A 24,526-nucleotide genomic window follows, 5' to 3' on the forward strand; every position below is an offset into this window, starting at 1 on the left:
AAATGAGCCAACAGTGGTCGCAGTCAAATTGCTGTTAAGGTTGGCAAAGGTGCTATTGGTACTTAGAATCACAGAATCATTGAATCAATCAGGTTGGAAAAGACCTTGATGCTCATCAAGTCCAACCCTTCCCCAGCACTGCCAAGGCCACCACTAACCCATGTTACAAAGGGCCTCGTCTCCACGGTGTGTGAATACCTATAGGGATGATGACTGCACTACTGCCCTGGGCAGCTTGTTCCAATGCCTGAGCATCCTTTAGGTGGACAAACTCTTCCCCACATCCAACCTAAACCTCTCCCAGTGCAGCTTGAGGCCATTTCCTCTTGTCCCATCCCTTGTTCCTTGGCAGCAGAGCCCAGGCCCCTCCTGGCCCCTCCTGGCTCCTTCCTCCTGTCAGGCAGCTGTAGGGAGCAATAAGGTCCCCATGAACCTTCTCCATCTGAACTCCCCAGGTCCTTCAGCCATTCCTCATCACACTTGGGCTCCGGACCCTGCACCAGCTCCATTGCCCTTCTCTGGCTCCAATCCAGCATCTACTTGTAGACATATCTCTGGCTTTAGGTGCATTGGCAGGACTAGATCACTTCAAAACGTTTCAAAAGGATGGTGTGATTTAGGTGTACAACCTCATCTCCCCCCCTTAACACAAAGCACTCCCAAACACCAAAACCAAACCAGCACAGATGTGGAGACCAGGGCCACCCACATCACTCCCTCATTGGAACTAAGCACATGTAGAGCTGGCAATTAAGTGTTTCTGCGGCACAGGAATGACGACCTATAAGGAGGCGATACCCAACACGGATGGGGTGAGTCACACCAGCAACCTGCAGAGTGGGGAGGCCAAAAAAAAAGCCATCAACAAATCAAATGAACCATCAGATCTCTGTGACAGGGAGGGGCTTCCTTTCCAGATGGGGTGCACCGAGAGGGTATAAAAGCGATCCCATCCGGGGAAGCTTCATTCCCTCCTTGCTCCTTTGCTGCACGAGCATCTCAGGTAAGAGCAGCGATGCTGCGGGGCTCTGGGGCTGGATGCAGCACGGGAGGCAGATGGGTTTGTGAACCTTGAACTAGGTTGGGGCTTGCTCTGTGAGTAGGGACGTGGGGTGCAGAGGGTGCTGAATGCGAACAGAGAGATATGGGCTTGAAGGGAGCCTCTGGGGTGTTCTTCTTCTCTCTCTGGGAGCAACACGAGTCTGCTCTGGAAAGCCACGTTCACCTTGCTCAGTTGCTCCGGATGCTCTGAGTGTCTTTGGCTATGGCTTTGGTGGGTCAATCCCACGGGTGGTGAGAAGCTGGCACAAGGCTTAGAGATGACTGTGGGGATCTGGGTAAGACCGGATAAAGGCACCTCCAGATTTCCCTGCTCTGTGAGAGCAGAAGCAGGGCAGGAAAGCCCCTGACAGCTCCTCTTTCCCTGCAGGTCACCTGAAAACACAGCCATGTGCTCCCGCCAGGACAGGGACAAGTGCCATGAGCAGGAGCGCTACAGCAGCGGTGGTGGATGCCACAGCTCCGGTGGTGGATGCCACCGCTCTGGTGGTGGATGCCACAGCTCCGGTGGCAGCGGTGGCTGTCACAGCTCCAGTGGTGGTGGCTGTCACAGCTCCAGTGGTGGTGGCTGCCATAGCTCCGGTGGTAGTGGCTGCCATAGCTCCAGTGGTGGTGGCTGCCATAGCTCCGGCGGTGGCTGTCACAGCTCCGGTGGCAGCAGTGGATGCCATAGCTCCGGTGGCTCCAGCTGCCATGGGATCCCACAGATCCACTACCAGCAGCAGCAGCAGCAGCAGCAGATCCACCAGCTGCCCTCGCAGAAGATGAAGTGATGGAGCACCCAATGGCTCCAGCAGCAAAGGCCACGCATGGACCAGCTCCCTCTGGTCTCCCCAAAGCTTTGGGGCTGCCCGGCTTCAAACCCTCTTCTCTGCCCTCCAGCTTCCTGGGGAAGGGGCATCACCTGTGGTCCCTGCTGCCTCTGCCTGATGCACCAGGTTGTGCTTTGGCCCCATGAGGTGCCCATGAGACAATAAAGCATTGAATTAGCAAGACTTCCCTTGTCCTCTTCTTAATGTTCATGTTACAGCGGCACAACTGGGTGTAGGGGAATACAGGACCTCTACAGTTACCTGCAGTTCATATATCTTAACCAGGGGAAAAGAAAGCACCCAGCCCTTCAGCACGCGTGCACAAGGAAACCAAATGACATTGCTGCATAAATCCATGCAATTTAATTCAGTGAATTCTTTACTTCTTGTGTTTTCCGGAGCTCATCATGCTGAACTCAGCACCTATCTGCCTCCATGGGCTGGAATAAGGGATGCAAAGAGTCAAGGGAAGAGCTGGTAGAGAGAGAAGCCAAATCCATCCCCTTGGGTGAGGGGATCCGTGAGTGCAACCCCATTCATCCCAAGAAATCCCTCTAAGCAATCACAAGTCCTATTTGTTGAGGTTCCTTTTCTTTGCCTATGAGGGTTTTGAGTGTTTAAAGATCTCTTTTTCTCCTGTAACCTCAATGAAAAAGGACAGAGGCTTCTCTGGTGCCATTCCTATGTGGTTTCTGCTTTTGAAAGCTGAGCTAAGACACCGGGGAGGCTGAGGACTGCAAAGCAAACTTGAAACTGCAAATCCTCCCATTGTCCTTTCTCATTGAATGAGTGAGATCATCACCTGTAAAGCAAATGAGCATTAAACCCTCCTGTGCAGAACATCACTCCTAACACGGGCAAGACACAATATCCTCCGCAAAAGACAAAACCTGCTTGCACAGGACTCATGCCCAGCAATTCATTTGTCCTTGAGACTTCAGTCACTGCTTATTCTTCTGGCTGGTGGGAGGGATGCACGTAGCAGCAGCAAGAAGCCCTGTGGACATAGTGTTCAGCCCACAGTGGAACCAGCCCCTTCAGTGCATGCACACACTTGCTCCAGCAGCCTGATGGCTTTTGCCTGCAGCACACACAGCTCTCAGTGGGTGTCTGCCCAGTTCCTCTGCTAATTACAAGTGCAGGCACCAGTTTCTGTGTGAGATTGCATGACCTCAGTGAATGCTTCGCAATCCTCCCCATCACTACCCCCTTGGGTAGACAGACACCACCGCCACCAGCTGGGAGGCTCCTGATGGACAGTTCCAGCATCCATACACATGTGATAGATGCGAGCTGGTCATGCCCTAGGGCAGGTTTCAGCCCATGGTCACCACATCCCCCTCTGCTCAAGCTGGGCCATGGGCAGGACACAGGGACCCTGAGGCCAGCTCAAGACTTTGACTATGGGTGTTTGTGTAGGAGAAGCAGGAAGGAATGAATTTTCAGTGCCCCTAGTGATGCTGAGCAGAATGACATAGAACCATAGAATCATAGAACAAACAGCTTGGAAAAGACCTTTAAGATCATCAAGTCCAACCATTCCCCAGCACTGCCAAGGCCATGGCTAACCCATGGCACTGAGGGCTTTGTCTCCACTGTGTGTGAACACTTGCAGGGACGGTGACCCCAGCACTGCCCTGGGCGGCCTGTTCCAATGCCTGATCACCCTTTGGGGAAGGAATTGCTCCTCAGCTCTACCTAAACCTCCCCTGGTGCAGCTTGATATAAAATAATTGGTAAATAATTGATACATTGATATATAATAAGTGATAATAGCGCTAGTTGACGTGCGTCTTGGGTAAGACGTTGGCTTTCAGCTCAAACAGTCCAAGCCCTGATGCTATCCCTTCCTCCCACTGAGAGCTGCCAAAGCAGAGAGGTGGATCTTCGTGTCTGTTTGCATGGCTCTCAATGTTATCTTCTACGTCTCAGGCTTCTTCTTGCCTTTACTCTGTAAATAAGGAGCTGTGGTCTCTGGAGATAAACGCACTTCGAAGTGCTGGGGGATGATGAAGCTTTCCAACCAGGACATGGCTATAAAGAAGGGCCATCTCTGGAGCTCCAGCCTTGCTCCAAAAGAGGGACCAATGAAGCAGGCAGCACCAAAAGGGTCTTTTAATTCCTCAGTCTTCATTTCCTGATCTTTGTCATTAAGAGGATGGAAATTGCTTGTCTTTGTCAACGAAGCACTCCATGACCTTGCGTTGATGTATGTGAACATAGCAGGACTTCAGCAGTCCCCAGGATCATCTTCTGGCTGCTCAGGTGCCTTTTGGGGGGAATTCACACCCTTTAGGTCTAGGAGGGGAGCTCGAAAACCCCTGCTGAATACATGAGGCCTTCTCTACAGGAAGCCCAGGAGGGCTTTGTACCCATGGCTGCAGCACCTCATTCAGTCCCTACGATCATCTGCGGAAGAAGATCATCAGATCATCTAGGGAAGAAGGAAGAACAACTTTACACTCCTTTTTACCTGGATCATTTCTGGCTTTATCTGGTGCCACTTCAATAGCAGGGATTAGATTCTGAGAGCAGAGCCTTATGGGACCGGGCTATAATTATACCTGGATTTCATTGAACAAAACACATCTCAAAGAGCTGAGCCTTTGGAAATGCAGGCACCCACGGTTTTTCCTATTACAGGCAGGTGAGGCTGGCAATTAGATACTGATGTGGCACCCAGGAAACAGATAGAAAAGGAATGATAGCCATCAGGAATGAGTCAAGCGAGCAATGTAAACAGAGGGCGGTTTGATGGGGATTGGGTATTAAACTAATAGCTGGCTGTGACAGAGAGTTGTCTCATTTCCGGGGAAAGGGATCCCAGATCTCTATAAAACTGCTCCTGTCCCTCGGATCTTCATTCCCTCCGCTTCCTTTCCTCCCAAGCTCAGGTAAGTCTGGCCACACGGATGGATACTGCTTCTTTGGGGACTGGTTTCCTTGCATGGGATGCAGAACACAGGTTCAGTGCAAACCCCACTGCTGGGATGCTTGCAGGGTGGTGGGATGCATGGAGGGAGGTGAGGACCTGTCTTATGCTGGGCCATACCAAGCAGCTGTTGGGATCCTCCATCAGGGGATGCTCCAGGCCTCTGGGATCCTGCATAGCAGTGCTGGGGGTGGGATTGCAAACGGGACAGGCACAGGGTCAGCAATGGGGGTGATGGGGCACGCAGCAGCGCCTGACGGCTCTCCTCTCCCAGCAGATCACCCCAAACCACAGCCATGTGCTCCCGCCAGGACAGGGACCAGTGCCACAAGCAGGAGCGTTACACCCAGCAGAGCAGCGGCGGCTGCCACAGCTCCGGTGGAGGCTGCCACAGCTCCGGTGGCAGCGGTGGCTGCCATAGCTCCGGCGGTGGCGGTGGCTGTCACAGCTCCGGTGGCGGCGGTGGCTGCCATAGCTCCGGCGGTGGCGGTGGCTGTCACAGCTCCGGTGGCAGCGGTGGGTGCCATAGCTCCAGTGGTGGTGGCTGTCACGGGAAGCCACAGGTCCAGTACCACTACCACCAGCAGCAGCAACAGCAGCAGCAGCAGCAGCAGGTCCACCAGCTGCCCTCGCAGAAGATGAAGTGATGGGCTGTCCCACCCGCCCCAGCTCCAGCCACAAAGGCCACGCATGGACCAGCTCCCTCTGGTCTCCCCAAAGCTTTGCAAGCCCCAGGCTGCAAACCCTCTCCTTTGCCCTCCAGGACCATCGCTCCCTGGGGAAAGGGCATCACTTGTGGTCCTGCTGCCGCCTCTGCCTGATGACCCAGGCTGTGCTTTGGCCCCGTGAGGTGCCCATGAGAAAATAAAGCATTGAGTTCGCAAGACTTCTCTTGTGTTGGTGCTTCCTTAACCTCCTCATCCCTATTTTCCATACAGGGGCTCAATGAGATTAACAAACATGCTCATGCCATTTGTGCAGAGTTGCTTTCTCTCCGAGGCCTTGTGATGCTCCAATCACAAGCCACAGTTGGTGTGGATCATCCCTGGGTGCTTACAACCATCAGCCGAGACCGATGAATCCCAAGAGATGGGAAAGCATAAAAGCATCTCGCCATCCCACACCAATGTCACCAATTGCGGGTGTCCCCCATGCCCCCACACTCCCAGTGCTTTGCATTCCTGCCCCACCCCCTTGAGGCTTCCCCATCACAACAGCTTTGAGCCCCCTCCTACCCAGGGAGGCTCAGACAAGCGTCATGTTGGATGGTTTTTATTGGGTTTTGATGGTATTACAATCATTCATGTAAGAAAGAGAAAAATAAGCCCTAAAAAAAGTTCCTTTGGGATATTTGCAATGCAGAAACATCACAGGTAAGGCAGCTGATGTATTAACCCCTTCAGCTGAAGGCCCAGATCCTGCACTCATTAGCTTGACTTAACATGGCTGAGTAATACAGTCCTGCTTCCTCCTCCTCTGGCCACTCACTACCAATAGCACTGCCTGTACTATACTGCTATTAACCTGTCTTTGTGCGGGTTAATTGCACAAAGACATAGGTACAAACACCCTCTACACGCTGCAGAGCATTTCTGGTCCCCTTGCACACCCATGGGAACCCTGCTGTTGACTTCCAATGAGCTGGGGATGAACTCCCAACCATAGACCTCCCATTTGCCCTGAAGAATTGCCACTCTCTGCTCATGATGAATGCAGAGCCTGAGTCAACTAATTGCATGGTTCATTCCAGCCCTATTGCCTAGTGATTTCTCACTTTCTACCCATTAAGACCAAAAGGAGCTCACAGAGGAAGGGGTTGATGGGTCAGCCATCGCTCTACCGTTGCGTTGATGAGAAGAAAGCAGCAAATCTGCCCCTGAACCCACCCAGCCTTCAAACTGCAGTTGCAAAGCACCCCAAAGAGACACCCGTGGAGCATCAGGACTAAACAAGAGACCTGGGGTTATTTTTGCCTCATGGAGGTAATATATGGAGCAGGGCATGGTCTTCACATCTTCACCACCACCAGTGCAAGGACAGGCATTGCCTGCAGTGAGGGAGCAGAGGGAGCCCAGAAGGTGATCATACCATGCCCACATGTTGCTGGTGCCTCTGCCCTTCGCTCACAGGGCAAGTCAGGGATCCTATAAGAGAGGGAAGAAAACCTATGGAGGAATTCACCCACAACCACCACACCGGTTTGGGGTGACACTGGTCCCAAGGAAGGATCTGTCCCCACCTAGGAAACAATGCAAATGCTGTCCAGGATCTTTGCCTGTGTGCTGCATCCCCTGAGCTCCTCCTTACCTCCTCATCCCTGTGCCCCAGGAGCAGCAGCAGCCACCCTTCAGTACACGCAGCGCTTGGTAGAGCCCCTCTTCTTCTTGTTGATGGGCTCGGTGTCCGAATCTGGCGGGCTGGTGATGTACCTGTACTTGCTGGTGGGTGACCTCTGAGGGGACAGGAGCACATCAGACCTTCCCAAAGGGGCAAGGTGGTGAAGTGAAGGCCAGGTCCCCTTATTGCAAGGGCAATGCAGCAGAAAAGGAGAGTTGCAGCGAGCAAAGGAGGATGCACAGAGCCCGATGTGGGGTGGGTGCTGCAGAACCCCTCATCACCCCCAACCACCCCTAAATATCAGCCCAGCACCTTTGCCATCCACCTTTGCACCCTCAAAGCCATACAGTTACCTTGACTGGAGCAAACTCCTGCTGGATCAGCTTCTTGAACTCACTTCTACTGAAGGGCTCAGATTTCTTCCCCTTCTTGGCATTGCCCTGGTAACTCTCCATCATGTCAGTGATGGCTTTAATGAGCTTAGACATGTCTCCGGTCCTGAAAAGGGAAGGCATTGAGGACACAACAAGTTGGCAAGGGACGGATCTGCAGGAAAACCCCTACTTTCATTTCCAATAGCTCAAAATACATTCAGTTCACTTGAGCCTTACTAAAGGTAAAACTTCCCTTTGCTGAAGGTTCCTCAGGACTTTCACCTCAATTCACTTCATTTCCCCACTTTCCCTGTCCCTGCTTAAATTAAAAGGCTGAAGCTCCCTGTAGCCATCACAGGCACTTGTTGGGTTGGATGAATCAGCTCTTGCAGCGAAAGGAAAGTGCCGTTTCTCCACTCAGGGCTGGGTGGAGGGAGCCCGACCAGTTCATCCTGCGCTTGTGCCTTTAGACCCCGGTGCTCCTGTTACAAAATGACCCTAAATACATAAAAGCTCCTTTCAAGCCCAAAAAGGAGCCCTCAGAGACTCACCCTGTTCACCTGCATCAACCAGCCGACGGGCGCGGATGGGACCGGTAGCAGCAGCTCGGCGCAAGCTCCTTGCGGGCTGTTCAGAAGTGGGTGGAGGGTGAGGATTTCTTCCGGTCATTCCTGTTCTCTGGAATTGCTGCGCTCCCCAAGGAGCCTCCCTCATTATCCTTCCCCCAGGAGGATGTTTACCAGCGTGCCTGGGAAAGGTGTATGTAGGTCAGTGCACAGCTCTGCTTTCCACGGGCGTTACGCAGGGACCTGAATGGGGAGTGCAGGGTTATACAGAGGGTTTTGCACTGGGGTTGGACCTCCTCGGATCAACAGCAAAAGAACAAACCAGAACTTCTCTTCCTATGCATAAATTTGCATTTAGCTTCCCCCAAAAGGCTTTTTTCCCCTTTTACAACCGAAGTGATTTAGAGCCATGAGGATGAGCAGGGGCTGGAGCAGCTCCCATAGGAGACAGGTTGAGAACACTGGAGCTGTTCAGCCTGGAGAAGAGAAGCTGCGTGGGGACCTCAGAGCAGCTTCCAGTGTCTGAAGGGGGCTACAAGGATGCTGGAGAGGGGCCTTCACCAGTGACAGGACAAGGGGCGATGGGTTCAAACTGAAACAGGGGGGGATTTAGATTGGATATAAGGAGGCAGTTCTTCCCTGTGAGGGTGTTGAGGAGCTAGAATGGGTTGAAGGGGGAAGCTGTGGCTGCCCCATCCTTGCAGTGCTCAAGGCCATCTGATTCCAACGGGGTTGGAATTAGATGATTTTAAGCTCCTTTCCAGCCCAAACCATCCCATGATTCTATGATCTGTGAGTTCTTGGGGCTTTGCAACACCAAAGTGTAGGAAATGGCATTGACAAAAAGTCTTCCTGCAGAAAATTTGGTTTAAGCTTAGTTTTGACACTGTCCTCATGTGTCTCATGTGGGCTGCCACTGGCTGCAGAGTGCAGTCACGTTTGCCCACCACGAGGAAAGAGAAAGCTGCTTTTCAAACAGGGAAGCCCCATTCAAAGAATGACAACAGAGTGGGGACAGCCCCAGGTGCCCCTAGACAACAACGTGGCTATGAGCTCCCTCCCATGGGCGACTCCCTTACTACACATGCGAATGGCACAGGGACAGCCACCACCCATCCCAGCACCATGCCTTCGGTGCCAGGCTGCATTTCAGCCCTGATGGAGCACTTCATGGGGCCCGGTTACCCCAGGGAGCCCTTGGAGCCCCAGGCAGAGGGGCTGCGGGATGCTTGGCGCTCATCCATCTCCATGCGGTCTCCCAAGAAGTCAATGACCCCAGGGTTGCTGAGCTTGGAAGGGGGTGTAACAAGCTAGGAAGGGTGTGCCAGCCTTCATTAAGGGCTCAGGCACCATCCCAAGATTGCAGATAGGGTACAAAGGCAGATGAGATCACGCTCCGCATCGGTCTTCCCAGGGTTGGGCTCGCAGCGGCGTGGTTGGGAGAGGAGGGGTTGCTGGAGCCAACCTTTGCCTCCCCCGTCCCTCCGCTGCCACCGCGCAAGACGTCCCTGTGATGCAGTGGGTTGTGAATGAGAGGCAGCCCCATGGTCTGGAGCTAAATTTGACAAGAGGGAGGAGAGGCAGCAAGTCCCTGCAGGCCCTCTGCAGCGAGGCACAGCGGTGCGGAAGCTGCATCACCCCAAGGGCTGCTCTCACGGCTTTATGGGTCCCTGGAGCTGGAGGGTTTGGGAGAGCCCCAGACACTTCAGGGCTGTATTTGGGATATACTGGGCACAGGCAGCAGCATAATGCACCCCAATTTGGGGGTACAACCGTGCTGCATGACACAAACCCCACAGAGAGAATGGCATTGCCATGGTTTCTCTTCCACGAGCTAGAGAGCGTTCTGCTCCTGGCTATGCCCTTGATAGAGATGCCAAGGAGTTCATTCACTGGTGTCATGGAATCATGGAAACAACCAGGTTGGAAAAGACCTTCAAGAGCATCAAGTCCAACCATTACCCCAAGGCCACCACTAACCCATGGCATTGAGGCCTCATGCCAATGCCCAATTGCGCAGGGGTTAAGGCTCTGTGTTGGCAGGTCCCTATCTCTGTATGAACGATGCTGGAAGAGCATTTCTCTGCCATGGGAATAGTGCATTGTCCCACATGGGAAGGACCTGGATGATGCTTGCGGGTGACCAGGCATGATGGCCCAGAAGCCATGCACTGGGCAGGAAGCACTTCCACAGGGCGGGAGGGCAACGCATGGCAATGGCACCTACAACCACCCTGCTCCTCCCTCCACTTAGGACACGAGGGGAATTAGGAGCAAATTGCTCTGAATCACCCTGAGCCAGGCCCTTCCCATGGAGCCTGCTGCCACCACGGTGCCATCCCGTGGCAGCACGTCCCCATCCACAGCAGCGTCAGCCTGGCTTTGCTGGGCTCTGAGCACCCATGGTGGTGGGGCAGCTCCTGGCCATGGGCCTCACCTGCACCCCAGGACTGACCAGTTTTGCCCCACTGTGGCTCATCCTTATCAGCATCTCTACACTGATAATGAATGCGATGCACACGGTGGGCACTGCACAGCCCTTCCTGTGTCAGCACTGGGCTGCTGGCCCCATGTGGAGGGATCTGTGGGGGTGAATGGGGGCTGAAGTAGGGGAAGGAGGTCAACAGTGGGTGGGAAGGGGCTGTGGTGGGCAGAGGGACGAGGCAGGATGGGGATGCTGGCTCCCAGCTGAGCACAGCTCAGCCCCAGCTGGATCGCATCTCCTTGTTGCAGTCACTCATACAGACCAGCCCTGGGAGGTGCAGCCCTTCTTTCTCCAGGCTTTGGGATGGGGTCAGCACTGTGAGGTGCTTATTCCAAAGCTATTTTGATGGGACATAGTCCTTCAGTGGGGTACAAATGCAAGCTGATGGCACTGCACCGCACCAGGGCAAAGCTCAGGGAGAGGAATGGGGATGCAGCCCCACCAGACAGGAAAAGAAGGAGGATTTAACATTTATCTGCATCCACAGTTTGAGCTGTACCCTGGAGGCAATGTGGTGCTGCTCCCTGTAGGATACAGGTAAGAAGAGCTGATCGACCCTAATTTGATAAAGGAGTGTGAGAGAGGAGGGCTGGAAGGGACCTTAAAGCTCATCCAGCTCCAATGCCTGCCGTGGGCAGGGATCCCTTCCACTAGGTCAGCTTGCTCCAAGCTCCTGTGTCCAACCTTGAACACTGCCAGGGAACTGCTCTCTCTGTTGATGCATCTTCCTGAGGGTTTTGCTGGGATTTGGGATGTTATAATAACCTGTCAGTGGTTTTTCCTTCTGACTGAGTTACCTGCATCCCTCCCACCCTCCATCTCCTCTCTGTAATGGGTGAAGTGTATGGCTGCATGGTGCCTGCAGAGCAGCTCCTTGGTCCTCCTGCTTGTCCAGGATGTGCCCTTAGTTTGTTGGGATTTCCCAGGTGATAGATGGGATCGGAGACTGGAGGTGCCAGCGGCTGCTGAGCATGAGATAGATGGAGTAATGCTGCAGGAAGGAGGAATCTCCTCTCTATCCTTTCATAGGATCACAGAATCAACCAGGCTGGAAAGAGCTTTAAGCTCATCAAGTCCAGCCCTTCCTCAGCGCTGCCAAGGCCATGGCTAAGCCATGGCACCGAGGGCTTTGTCTACATGGTTTGGGAGCAGTTGCAGGGACGGTGACTGCAGCCCTGCCCTGGGCAGCCTGTTCCAATGCCTGAGCACCCTTTGGGGCAGGAATTGTTCCTCAGCTCCACCTAAACCTGCCCTGGTGCAGCTTGAGGCCGTTTCCTCTTGTCCCATCCCTTGTTCCTTGGGAGCAGAGCCCAGCCCCTCCTGGCTCCATCCTCCTGTCAGGCAGTTCTAGGGAGCCATCGGGTCCCCCCTGAGCCTTCTCTTCTCCACACTGAGCCCCCCAGGTCCCTCAGCCGTTCCCCATCACACTTGTGCTCCAGGCACTGCACCAGCTCTGTTCCCTTCTCTGGCCCCGCTCCAGCACCTCAATGTCTCTCTTGTAGTGAGGAGCTCAGAGCTGAACACAGGATTCGAGGTGCAGCCTCACCAGTGCCCAGCACAGGGGCACAATCCCTGCCCTGGTCCTGCTGGTGTCTTCCTGGGCACAAGCTGCTCATGGTCAGCTCCATCAATCCAGGTCCTTTCCCAGCCGCTTTTCCCCAAGCGCGGAGCCCTGCTCCTTTCCTCCTTAGCAAGGATGAGCTGCGAACAGAAGGGGGGGATGCAGGGGACTGCAGGCGGATGGAGGCGGCCCGGGAGGAAGGAGGAGCCCGGGACCGGGCGGTGCTTACGGAGCGGAGGGACCGGAGCGGGTTGTAACCATGCGGGAGCGGAGCGCGCCGGAGCCGGTGATGGGTAGGAGCGGGGGGGATGCCCCGGAGGGAGCCTCCGTTCTCCTGGGGCTGCGGAAGAGGGGAGAGAAGCGGCCCCGGTTGTGCTGGGGCAACTGGAGGCTGAGCCCTTGGCCTCATCCGGCTTTCGGCTGCTCCTCGTTGGGGCCGGGCATCGCTGCCGTCGGGGCTTCCTGTAGGGGGGGCCGGGCTCGGGGGGTGATGCTGGGGCTGCCGGAGAGGTCGGGTCTGAAGCAGCAATAACCGAGGGATGCTCCGTGGGGCTGCGAAGGGGGTGAGGACGCGCAATGGGATGCGCTGCTTTCGGGGCAGTGTTTTCTGGTCCTGGGGCTTGGTTTTGGGGCTCACGCGGTTTAAGTGGTGCATCCACGGGCTCGGAGGCCAAGTGCAGAGGTTTTGGGGAGCTGAGGTTCTGCAGCCAGGTGTTGGGGCTCAGGAATAGGCACTAAGTGAGCTGGTGGAGGGCCTGTGATGGAGGGGAACCCAGCTGAGGGGTTGGTTCCTGCTCATGGCTGAGACATAGCAAAGTATGGGGGGGGGGTGTTAAAGTGCATTTGGTAGAGTGTATCTAAATATGAACATATATAGGGAGAACAGAGATTTATGGTCATTGTGACTGTTGGAAAGAGGCAGGAAAACACGAGGGTGTAGCTCTTCTATGACCTTCACACTTGGCTGCACTGCAGTGCCTGTCCAAGGCTCTCAATGCAGCCAACAGTGAGACGATGAGAAACTGCACGGCCCCACAAGCAAACAGTGGCATAAAGCCGGTTGCTTTCCTAAACCTTCTTTCCAGGACCCTCTTGTGGCCGAATCCGACCCCTCACCTGTGGGTGGATGCACTGTGTAGCAACTTCCCCAATGACCTGAGGTTCCATCGGCTGCAATGGCAAGTGTGGGCCTCGATGATTCGGTGCTGATGGGTGATGTATTTCTCCTTAACCTTTGTTCTCTCTATGCAGTAATGACTTGATGCATTGCTCATTTTCCTCTGTGCTTTACTTTATATATATGTATATAAATCATCTATATAAAAAACATATATGTATATCTGATATCTTTATTGTACTTATTCACTCTACATAGTTATATACATGATTCATGTTAATGTGCTTGTTTGCTTTAGTGTGCAGGAAAGCTGATGGAAGATTGCAGTTAACAGAGCATGCCTTGTTCCTGACCCGGTCCCTCCATAGGTAAGAATGTCCCTTTCAAGGATGAACTTTCATCTGTGATAAAGTGCTGCCTCTTACTGCCTTTTGGACTGTTTCTCCTCTCTTTCTTCATACTAATCTTATGGGCAAGTTGAACAAAGCCTTTTCTTTTTGTAGGTACAGCTGAGGTTTTAGTTCTATGTGGTGTCAGGATAGGACAGTTATCTTTCGAGCACCTAGATGGCAGTAGCAATGTAATGAATCAAGGCCAGGTTGAACACAGCCTTGGGCAACAGGGTCGAGGGTGGTGCGGCCCTGCCCATTGCTGGGGGGTTGGATCTACAGCATCCTAAAGTCCTTTCCAACCCAAACCAGTCTGGGATTCTATAATTATTATACATAATATGCATATAAAATAAACAGTGCAGAAAAATATATAATAAGCATATACATAGAAAATATATGATAAAGAGTGCAGAAAAGACCTTTTCTCATCTGGAACAGAGGGGCTGGCACCTCCAGGCTGTTTCTTGTGGGGCTTTATGCTTAAAAAGCAAATCCAAAAGAAGCCAAGGCATTCTTCAACATCTATTCTCTCATTTATTCAGCCCGGTGCTTGATTTAACATTATGGTTTGGCTGAAAGCTGTGGTTGCCTTTGTCTGTCTTACAGATGAGGGTTCTTAGCAAAGCATGGCCAAGCTGAATTCTCTGTTAGCTCAATCCAATGAATTTAATGCCTTTGTAGCTTTGCAGAGTTGTGTTTTGAGACTATTGAAAGAAGCACCAGGGAATTTCACGTTGAAGGTCCTCAATTTTACTGCCTTTTAAACTAAGGTGCTCTGAACCTTTGACTTGAGGCTTCACATACACGCGTTCTTGTTTTATGTTAGTAGCCACAAGCACATTAAAATGAACTATATAATATATATAATAAAAATATAATTAATATATATAATCTAGTTCACGGAGCAATCATTTCACTGCGAAAGAACAAGTGTTAACCTGTCACAATCCTCCTTTCTTTACGGTCTATATAAACCAGAGAGGAGCTTTAGGTGGCAAAGTAGTAGTGAATTGCCATGTTGATGGCACCATTCTGGAGCTCAGCATGCCCAGCATCAGCTTTCAGCCCTGACACCTTAGGTGTATGAGCAGGATGCTTTCACTTTGGGAGCTGGATAAGGCTTGGAGCAAGCTGGTCTAGTGGAAGGCATCCCTGTCCGTGGCAGGGTTTGGAACTGGATGAGCTTTCAGGTCCCTTCCAACCCAAACCAGACTGTGGTGCTGTGATTGGCGATGTGCAGGAATGATGCTGTGGGTCCCCTTTACCTCAGGGCATGAAAGAACACCACTATAGAGGGAAGTGAACTTGAAGTGAGCCTGAAGCAGCGGAGGGAATGCACTGGGGTTGAGAGCTGATGGAGAACTGCAGCCCCAATAGGCAGGTGAAGGGCACCCAGCAGCAGGGCCATGGCTCTGCCCTGCCATCCAGCCCGAGTACGTGACACACCGACCATGCAAGCAAAGCCACAGAGACCTCTTTTTGGGGAACTACCTCGAAGCCTTAAGCAACACACGAGTGTGTCATGAAAGGGACTGGAACTGGGTGAAACAGGGCCATTTCACAACACAGGTCAGGCTATAAGAGATGCTGTGCTTGGGACCAGCCCCACTGCAGCCCCAGAGGATCCAGGCTCCTTCATCAAGATGAGCAAGGCAAGTCCAATGGGAATGTGTGGGCATTTAAGGTCTCCCTGCTCTTTTCTAGGTGCTGGTAGGACCATTGAGGGTGCTGCTGGCAGAGGATGACCATCTCCACTCAGGCTCATTGGAGCTAAACCCACAAGGTCTCCTCCTGGAGGAGGTTCCCCATGGCACAATCAAGCCATTGAAGAGGCTCCTGGACATCAGACCTCATTCTCTGTATCTCTACAGAGGTCTCTGCAGTGCCACCAGCTCCTCTGGGGGGCCTTGCTCCACCAGCGCCTGTCTTAGAGAAGGCACTTGTTTTTGGGGGATGGAAATGGGATCTCAGCTAGAATCTGTGGTTGCACATCCCAGAGCAGACACAGACAAAGGCTGCCGCTCCCTTTGGCTTGTAGAGAGGAGAGAATTCAAACCAAACGGCTCTAATTCATCACCAAAACAGGATGAACAAAAGCAGGCTGTGACCTCAGCGGGTGTGAAGCTTGCATCAGGCTTCCTGTGATCCTCTGATTCCTTATCTCTTGTGGCTCCGGATGTTATTCAGCGTCATGGTTTCTCTTCCAGACCTCCCAGGCCCAGGAGCCCCTCTCCCAGTTGGAGAAGTCCATGGATGTCATCATTGATGTCTTCCACCAGTACTCGAGACGGGAGGGGGACAGAGACACCCTGACCAAGACGGAGCTGAAGCTCCTCATTGAGAAGCAGCTTGCCAACTACCTGAAGGTGAGTGGAGGCAAAGCAGGGCTTCTGGTGGCCCATGGAGGGAGGGAGCTGGGCAGGACCCCATTGCCTGAATAGGATCTCCATTCACTCCCTTCCCACTGTTCTCCTGCCTGGACCCTCCCTGTAGGGCTGCCACCTTCCAAACATGCTCCATAAAGCCAGATGAAGGAAACCCAACCGTGTCTGCGTGAACCTATGGGCAGATACGGACCCTCATCACCTTGCCTGGGAAAATCAGGGCTTCTGTTGGCATCCAGGAGCAAGGGTATCAGAAATAGCAGCCAAAAAGTGCAATTTTGATCACTCTTTGTTAAAGCAGAAGGCAAAGTGGGTTTAAGCCAACTGAAGGGGAGGTTTGTGGCAGACATAACCTTCATAGGGCTCCTCATTGCCCGGTATCCTCGCACTGATGTTGCCCTGTTGCTCTCCAACCTTCTTGTTGTACCCCAAGCAACAGGTGATGGTGATGGCACCAGGATGGAACCACTCTCAGCACCAGGTTCCTGGGGACCTGACCCCTATGAGGGTCCCAGCAAGAGGCTTGAGCTGTGGACTTTGCCCTCACCCCACCCCTTCCTTTGCAGCATGTGAAAAGCAAGGCCACCATTGACGAGATCATGAAGGACCTCGATATGAACAAGGATGCGCAGCTCAGCTTCAGCGAGGTGATGCTGCTCATCACCCGTGTGACCATTGCCACCCATGAGCATCTCCACGACGTCGAGAACCAGCAGCAGCAGCACAAGCACCAGCACCAGCAACAACACCACCACTGAGGTGGGCTGTGGTCTATGGCCAAAGGCACTCAAGGGGTGCTTGTCACCCCTGGCTTTCTCCCCCCCCATCCATCCTTCCCTTCCTGTCTCCCTCCATCCCTCCCCTTCAAGTGTGATGGTTTTGCTGCCAAATAAAGATGAGGTTTGTGAGGCTCTTGTGTGTGTTTGCATGGGTTTTCCTTGAGGTCCTGCACCCTGCTCTCTCCTGGCATGGCTTTCAATGGACCTTGGAGCCAGGCTGTAGGTGGACATTGGGAAGAGCAGGGTTCGTTGCTCACTATGTTTCTCACATTATTGCTCTGAAGCTCAGGCTGTATGAATTGACAGGTCTTTCCATTTCCAACTAGGAAAACAAGCCTGTTTTGGCCTGAAAACACCCTGTGCATCTCCTAAGAGTGAGCTGCAAAGAGCTGGAAGGATGGAGAAGGGTGGAAGAATGCTCTTCCCTGGAGGACCACCCTTTTTTAGGGCACATGTTTTCCATGAGGCTGGAAGGGAGCTGGGGGTGGATGTGCTCAGTTCTAGTGCAGCAGCCAGCAGCAGGGTCCAGTGTCTTGTGGGCAAGAGCTGAGACCAACCTCAACTCCTCACTCAGAGCATCCCCATCAGAGGAGTTTGGTATTGAGATGCTTTCAGTGTGGGCCTCGTGCTGTCTGTGCTTAGAGCCTGGTACTGATTTGCAAGCTTCCTGTAGAGGATGGGGAAAAGAAACACTGGTGATGTCCTAAGGCTCTGAAATCGCCCTGCTCTGGGAAGGAACCTGCCACGAGCTTCCCCAAAGCAGCAGCCCTGAAGCAACCCCTTTGGTTGACACAAGGCAGCCGCAGGTTTGCTTCACCACCGCCGGCCAGGTTGCTTCAGCTTCCTTTGGAGTTGGTTTTGACATCTTGAGGTCTCAAACACCTTCAGACCTCTGATCTCTTCAGCAGGGGCTGGAGCTGTAGGATAAGGGGTGATGGGTTCAAACTGAAACAGTGGGAGTTTGGGCTGGAGATAAGGATGCCCTTTACTGTGAGGGTGGTGGGACACTGGAATGGGTTGAATGGAGAAGCTGTGGCTGCCCCATCCCTGGCAGTGCTCAAGGCCAGGCTGGATGGGGCTTGGAGCAACCTGCTCTAGCCAAAGGGGTCCCTGCCCGTGGCAGGGGTTGGAACTGGATGACCTTGAGGTCCTTTCCAACCCAAGCCAGTCTATGGTTCTATCTGCAGCCCTCAGATTCCACTCAGCTCTGCCTGAGCCTGCCCAGGGTGGCAGATCCCTACTGGAAGCAGATCCTGCACCTCAACATGGGTGATGCACCCGATCCTGCAGCACTTCAGGGGCTCTGAAGCAGGTAAGAGCCTCACAGCCAAGGGAGAGAGTGGAGCTGGTTCATTGCCACCACCCTGCCAGGGCAGAAAAGCATCACCTCCAGGAACAGGGCTGGCCCATAGGAGCAAGGCAGGAACCAGTTTCAAAGCTTATGGGGTTGATGCAACAGGATGTTTGCCAACACAGCATGGACTTTGTGCTCTCTTGAGCAGGGTGCAGGACTCCTGTTGTGTCACACAGTGGGGTGATGGACCACCAGGCCAGAGGAAGCAGCCGCCACCTCACACTGAGTGCAGCAGCACTGGGACACCAGTGCAGGGCTGTGAGCAAGCAGAGCGTCCTCCTGTGATAGCAGAGCTGTCCCCGGATCTGCACACATCCCTTTCATCCCAACAGAGCCTGCAGGTCCTGAGCAGAGAGGATGCCAAAGTGACACAAAGAAGCATCATGGAAGAGTTTGGGTTGGGAAGGACCTTAAAGCTCATCCAGGTCCAACCCCTGCCATGGGCAGGGACCCCTTCCACTAGAGCAGCTTGCTCCAAGTCCCATCCAACCTGCCAGGGATGGGGATGCTCCATCAGCTCCACATCCCTCTTGTGCTGCTGCTCCAGAGCTGGATGCAGGATGCAGGGGCTGTCTCAAGGCAGTATCTCAATGAGGCAGCCCTGCTAGGCCCCATCGCATCCCCATCCCTGTAGACCTGGTGCACCCAAAAGCATCTCAGTGCTTCATTGACATCGTTGCTGTTGTGACACAGGCACAGAGCTGGTGCTGAGGCCGATGCCCTGGTGCTGGGGAACCATCCCCTGCCTGCAGCAAGCAGCTCTTTGAAAGGCAAATAACACAGGGCAGGTTCCCAGCTTCGTTTCAGCTCCTCAGCTTAGCAGCAGCCAGTGCCAAAGGTGCTTTGCTCGGTGCTGCGCAGACCAGGTGCGGCTCAAAGGTCTATTTTTACCTTTGAAGACCAAGTCCTCACTTTGTACCTTATTTCCCTGCTGTTTGCCTGTGTCGCAGACACCCAAGGCAGGCACTTGTTGAGGTTTAACCCCAGCTGGCAACGAAGCAGCTAAATCGGGAGCAAAACCGGATTTTCCAGTGTTCCTACATTGGAATGCTCTGCTGTTGATTCAGCCTGGGGGGTTGTTTAACCTGCCAGACACGATGCTCATCTCAGACACAAAGAGGAGGCGAAAACAGAGCCATGGACAAGCTCTGGGAACTCCATGTGGGGCTGCACTGTGCAGGGAGATGGGGGGACGCAGCTATGAGTGGTCCATCCTTGTGACCCCCCGAGCCTCACTGGTTGGGGTACACGTTTCACAACAGGAGTGCTTTGATGCCCTGGAGAAGGGCTGGAGTGTTTCCCAACAGGGACCATCTGCTGGGTTGCAGAATTCTTGTAGCAACTTCAGGAAATGGCATTTTGAGTCATTTTTAGCCTCCTGGAGGCGAGGGAGAGCAAAGAGAGGTTACAGGGGTGGGATGGGTCAGGGGGTTCCAGAGAGTGATGGTGCCTGGACCATCGGATGTGCCCACCAGGCAACAGAGATGAGAGCCTAAGGTGACCATGGAGCCTGGCCATTGCTGAGGGTCACAGGAGCATGGTGGAGCCCTGTCTCCTCGCGTGGGGAGCTTCCCTGTGTAGCTGTGCCTGTGAGCAATGCAGCAATGGCCCCAAGGCTGACAGCACTGGGCAAGCATCCACTTGCTGGCTGGAAAGGGAAGGAGCAGGAAGCAGACATCAGGATGCAGCCAGATAGACACAGAAAGAGCTGGTTGGAGGTGACTGGGATTGGTTGTGCCCCGAGGAGCTGGTTGGTTGCAAAACTCTTTCAAAAGAGCCATTTACGGGCAAGCGGCTGGTTGATGTGGGAAGAGGGCACGGCAGGGTTGGTCACCATGGGCTTTGCTGTGTTCAGCCCAGGATCATGGTAAGGCAGGAGCTTGGCCTGGAGAAGAGAAGGCTCTGAGGGGATCTGATCCATGTGGACAAGTACCTTAAGGAATGGGCCAGGTTCTGGTTGCTAGATGTGGTTTTAGCTTGAGAAGCCAAGGGATGCACTCTGAGCTCCTTTGAGCATCATCAGAGCAGCGATGCTCCAGCTGCCACCCAGCACATGCAGCCCCTGCAGGAGCTTTCTCCATCCTGGAGCCACAAGGTAAAGGGTTTTCCAAGCCTTTATCTCAAGCCAAAAATCATCTGTATATGTCTCAGCCATAGCAAACAGCTACAAACTGCTCAGCAAGCACTACCTTGGTCCTTGGGGTGGTGGTACCCAAGCATTCATTGAGGAGAAGAGCTGGATTACACCATATTTAGTACCCAGAAAGGTTTCAGTTGGTGCTGGAAGACATCTCCCTGGTGGCTTATCCAGGGACAAGATCCTTGTGCCCTGCAGGAGCTCATCGGGTATTTGGTGAGATGGAGCCCATTGGGCATCTCATCTTGGCTGGGTAGCAAGTGATGGAGCAGGGCTGGGAAGGGAGCACTCCAGGTCACTTTTCTGTGTGGGAAAACTCTGAGAGTTTCCATTGGGATTTAGGGGGAGAAAACCCAAAATCTTGGAATTTCCTATGGAGCAGAAGCTCTGCATACAGATACTAATAAAATAGCTTGTTCTTGTGGTAAGGGCTGTCCCCTGTTGTGAACTCCTGTTGTCATGGGTATTAATGCTCAGAGGCGATTGCGCATCCTGAGAATGCACTTGGCACAGCCAAGGGGGAAAAGGCTGCATGAGGAGAGCAAACAGGAGGTGCTTCCTCAAGCTGGGCTGGCTCTGCTCTCCCCAGCCCATGCACAACACTTCCTCTGCCTGGAGAACCTCTAATACACCTCCTTCGTGTTGCAGGTGATGAGTAAAACCCTCGTGGAGCTCAGGCAGTGTCTTGTGCTGCTCTTCTGGCCATTAACACCTTCCTAGCCCATCAGCTTGGCTCAGACACTGAGCAGCACAGTTCCTGCCCACTCACGTCTCACCCTCTTCCTTTATGGGCTTTTCGGGTACCTCATGTGGGTATTTAGCTCCAGCAGGACTACGCATTCTCTGCAGTGGTGCCCATTAGATGGGTACAAAAGGGAGAGCTGAGCTAGGATCTCAATGAACACCAAGTGATACTTTATTGTCTCACAAGCACGAGTGATCCAAGCAGACAGAAAGCAAGAAGAGCCCAACTCCTACAAGCCACCCCCTCCCAGTCTTCATGGAGGCTCAATCCTTGTCTGGTGTGCAGCGGTCATCCTTGTGGATGATGCGGTGGGCATCATCGGTCACCTTGGCCAAGACGATGGTGAACTCCTCGAAGCTCAGGTCCTTGTCCTTGTTTATGTCAGTCTCTTGGAAGAGCTTATTCAGGTAGTCAGAACGGTTCCTGTTCTGAAATTGGGCAGCAGGACATGTGTTAGAATACCCCCACCCTGGGCTGCACATCCCCCTGATGGAAACCAGCTTTGCTGTTCCATGATCCTGAAAGCTGCAGGATCACTGTGACTCTCTCCTACCTTGCATTTAGCCCCTAGATAAAGCCCTAGATGGACATAGAGCTCTTTCCAAGCTCTATACCCCCACAGCATCAGGAGGAATGAGCACCTGCAGCACATGGACAAGCTGCGTCTGTGGACCACAGCCGTGATGGGAACTGCACCCCATTCCCCAGGGAGCATCCTTGGAGGCAACCTCAGCCTCATCCCACTGCAGCCACCCAAGGAGAGCACAACACAGCTCCTGAACACTCACACAAGCTTGCAGGAAGGTCGGTGTCTGCTCAGTCATCAGCGTCTTGAAGTCATTGAAGTTGAGGAGGTCGAGCTTGCCCTCCCGGATGCTGTAGCGGTGGTAGACATCCACGATGGTTTTCAGGGCCTGATCCAAAGAGCAGTTTCCAGGGAACTGCCGAGTCTCAGGAGAGGTGTTCCTAGGCTGGGTGCTCACAGACATGGTTGAGGTCCTGAGAAACTGTGTGGAGAAACCCCCAAGCCGTGAGATGCATCCAAAAGCCCATGGCATGACCTTGACCAGCACCCCAGGTGCCCCAAGGGATCTGCTCCAGGAGCACGGCAATAAGTGGGTTTAGGAGTATCACCGTTTCACAGCATCACCCAAACCACCTCTACTTTTAGGTTCAGCCAAGGAGCAGCTCATTCTTCCCAACCTGAAGGCATTTGTCAGGCACATCAGACAAACCCATGAGGCTGCAGTCATGTATCCTCATCATGCTACAGGCAGGGACAATGACTTTAAGGCAGGGAGTGTGGTTCAGATACAGGCTCCATTGCAACCTCAGCCTCATCTCCTCCTCATCTCCCTCTGAATCTCTTTGCCCATGGAGACAAATACACCTCCCCTAAGGGTGGCATGGAAATGCCATTCGTTTATACTTATCTTGTAGCCAAAACCAACCTCCTACCCTGTCCAACGAAAAAACCATCACCCTGGACTGAAACAGGCATGGAATGACATCCCATACTCCAAATCACTTCTCCCCTCACCTTCTTTCCTGCAAGAGCCACCGCAGTGTTACTTACCCTTATCTCCAAAGAGGCTTTGCAGAGGATGGGTCTGTCGCAGTGATCCGAGAGCCTCTGCAGACCTTTTATATCTGTTTGAGGTCCTCTTTCATCAGAGGTGGTGACACACCTGCGGCAAGCATCAGCTTGAGTTAACATTTCCCGGACCTGGAAATTGCAAGGTGGGAACTTGTGAACCCTTCCCCACCTCATACCTCTGCACCTTGTTCCTGGTTGCACCCACCAGCCTGGGGAAATGTTTTCCTTCCACCCCACCATCGCCTCCGACAGGGCTGAGCTGTTCCTGTGCTGGGCAAAGAATGGGGGCAACACTGGATGTGCCCTCTCCAGGAGCCGAAAGGGCAAGTCCAAGGCTTTACAAGCCCCGCAATGCGCTGTGTAGATGAACTGTTTCATAGAGACGTGGTTGACTTTGTCCCTTGGTTGGTTTTAACTTGATCTCTCTGTTTTCTACCACAAATAATTGGTTGGGCACAAGCAAAGGCAAAGGCAACATCTACCGGGTTGTTTTCCAGTGTATTTGCCATTGCTTTCTGTTTTCACATCACTTGGACCAGACCTTTCCTCTTGCTCCAGCAACTTGGGGGAGAAAGAAGAATATCTGAGGTCTTTTAGGGTCTTCAGTGCCTACAGAATTGAGTAGCAAGCGTTGTGCAATGGTCACCTCTGCCACCCATCTTGCGTTAGCAGAACAGGTACTAGAAGAATGAAGGAACTGTAAAACAATGTAAGAATAAGGTGGTAGGTGCCAGGAAGAGGGTAGGGACAGCAAAACAAAAGGGTCACCATTCCTGTTTGAGGATGCTTCTTGTGTGTCTCGGCCAGTACCAAGAGCTGTTGCATGAGGTCTATTCTGGGAGCCTTGACTCACTTTACTGCTTTCTGCTCATTAGGGACTGCCAGGAACCCAAAGCTGTGTCCTCATTCCCTTTGCAAGTCCCTCCTGCCTTTGCCCTGTGCACTTGCAGAGTCCTCACATGGACAGACCCATGGGCTTCGCATTCCCATCTTTGCCAGCCATGTTCCCCAAAACCCATCAGGGGATGCAGCTCATGATGCCCAGCCCCAGAAGGGGAAGGGTACCCGGGGGGCCCTGGAATAGCATCCACCTCTGGGCTGCAAGAGAGTGATCACTTGTGTCATTGAGTACACAATAACCCACACACTACCCCCGTGCTTCTCTTCATGGCAGGGGGGTTGGAACTGGATGATCTTAAGGTCCTTTCCAACCCAACCCATTCTAAGATTCTATGTTCCACGTGGGACAAGCTGCTGCTTTCAGCTGACATTGGAGGTGTTGGAGCCTCGCAAGGGTTTCCCACTCAATGCACAGTCAGGTAACAGAAGCATCCAGCTTTATGGTGCAGGGATACCCCCAGCAACCCAGAGCCCCTCAGCCTCGTCCTCTGCTCGGTCAGGGCTTGCAGAGTAAGCTCTGGTTGCTCTGCAGGTTCCAAAAGCATTGAACCCCCAGGATGCTGCTCCCCCAGCTCCAGAGCTGGCTCTTGGGAATCACTTGGGGACTTCATCCCTGGCACACCCTGAAGCTAAAACAGAGAGGGGCTGGGAGAGCCAAGGCTGAGGATGCTCTCTCGCAGGAGCTTCCACTGTGATGGGGTCCTAAGCACCCCACTGTCCGCTGAGGCTAAGGGTGCTGGGGCCAACCACTCTGCGTAGGGACCTTGCTGAGCTTCACAAAGGCAGTGGGAACACATTGGGGTTGTGACATGCTTTAGGACAGGGACCCTATGCAGCTCATTGGAACCCAGCAGTGCTGTTGTCCTGGAGGCTGGGATCCCTCCAGGCCACCTTCCCTTCCCATTCCCATTGCTTCTTCAGTTCAACCTGCATTAAACCCCTCAGATTTAACTCTTTGATACGTGTTACATCCTTCCTGGAGATAAGACACATAA

General features: G+C 53.2%; 4 protein-coding genes across 4 annotated transcripts in view; 3 read left to right on the forward strand and 1 right to left on the reverse strand.

Moving 5' to 3' along the window:
- Positions 1 to 16,842, forward strand: part of LOC130606756 (protein MRP-126-like) — a 201,326-nt gene extending 184,484 nt beyond the window's left edge. Inside the window, exons 2-3 of the mRNA XM_057423279.1 lie at positions 15,843 to 16,001; positions 16,586 to 16,842. Of these exons, the coding sequence (XP_057279262.1) occupies positions 15,843 to 16,001; positions 16,586 to 16,777 (351 nt within the window). The 3' untranslated portion in view covers positions 16,778 to 16,842. The remainder of the gene's footprint in view (positions 1 to 15,842; positions 16,002 to 16,585) is intronic.
- LOC130606706 (loricrin-like) lies at positions 1,449 to 1,832 on the forward strand. The gene has a single exon (XM_057423227.1). It carries the CDS (start codon positions 1,449 to 1,451, stop codon positions 1,830 to 1,832), a length of 384 nt encoding a protein of 127 aa, XP_057279210.1.
- Positions 5,100 to 5,485, forward strand: LOC130606722 (keratin-associated protein 5-1-like). The gene has a single exon (XM_057423240.1). The coding sequence runs from the start codon at positions 5,100 to 5,102 to the stop codon at positions 5,448 to 5,450; it is 351 nt and encodes a 116-aa protein (XP_057279223.1). The 3' UTR covers positions 5,451 to 5,485.
- Positions 16,843 to 21,297: 4,455 nt separating the features above from the next.
- LOC130606668 (protein S100-A7-like) lies at positions 21,298 to 23,634 on the reverse strand. The gene is made up of 4 exons (XM_057423177.1): positions 23,591 to 23,634; positions 22,611 to 22,722; positions 21,823 to 22,041; positions 21,298 to 21,462 (listed from the first exon to the last, which is right to left on the reverse strand). Exons 1-4 carry the CDS (start codon positions 23,632 to 23,634, stop codon positions 21,298 to 21,300), a joined length of 540 nt encoding a protein of 179 aa, XP_057279160.1.
- Positions 23,635 to 24,526: the final 892 nt, after the last annotated feature.

The sequence above is a fragment of the Pezoporus wallicus genome, unplaced genomic scaffold (assembly GCF_028554395.1).
Source record: "Pezoporus wallicus isolate ANWC-B61680 ecotype Strahan unplaced genomic scaffold, APGP_CSIRO_Pwel_v1 scaffold_8441, whole genome shotgun sequence".
NCBI classification, from domain to species: Eukaryota; Metazoa; Chordata; class Aves; order Psittaciformes; family Psittacidae; genus Pezoporus; species Pezoporus wallicus.

Coding starts and splice junctions, on each gene's coding strand:
- LOC130606706 (XM_057423227.1), top strand. CDS start 1,449: ATGTGCTCCCGCCAGGACAGGGACAAGTGCCATGAGCAGGAGCGCTAC.
- LOC130606722 (XM_057423240.1), top strand. CDS start 5,100: ATGTGCTCCCGCCAGGACAGGGACCAGTGCCACAAGCAGGAGCGTTAC.
- LOC130606668 (XM_057423177.1), bottom strand. CDS start 23,634: ATGGCTGGCAAAGATGGGAATGCGAAGCCCATGGGTCTGTCCAT. Junction 22,723..23,590: donor AAGCCCATGGGTCTGTCCAT/GTGAGGACTCTG, acceptor TGCTTGCCGCAG/GTGTGTCACCACCTCTGATG. Junction 22,042..22,610: donor AAGCCTCTTTGGAGATAAGG/GTAAGTAACACT, acceptor TTCTCCACACAG/TTTCTCAGGACCTCAACCAT.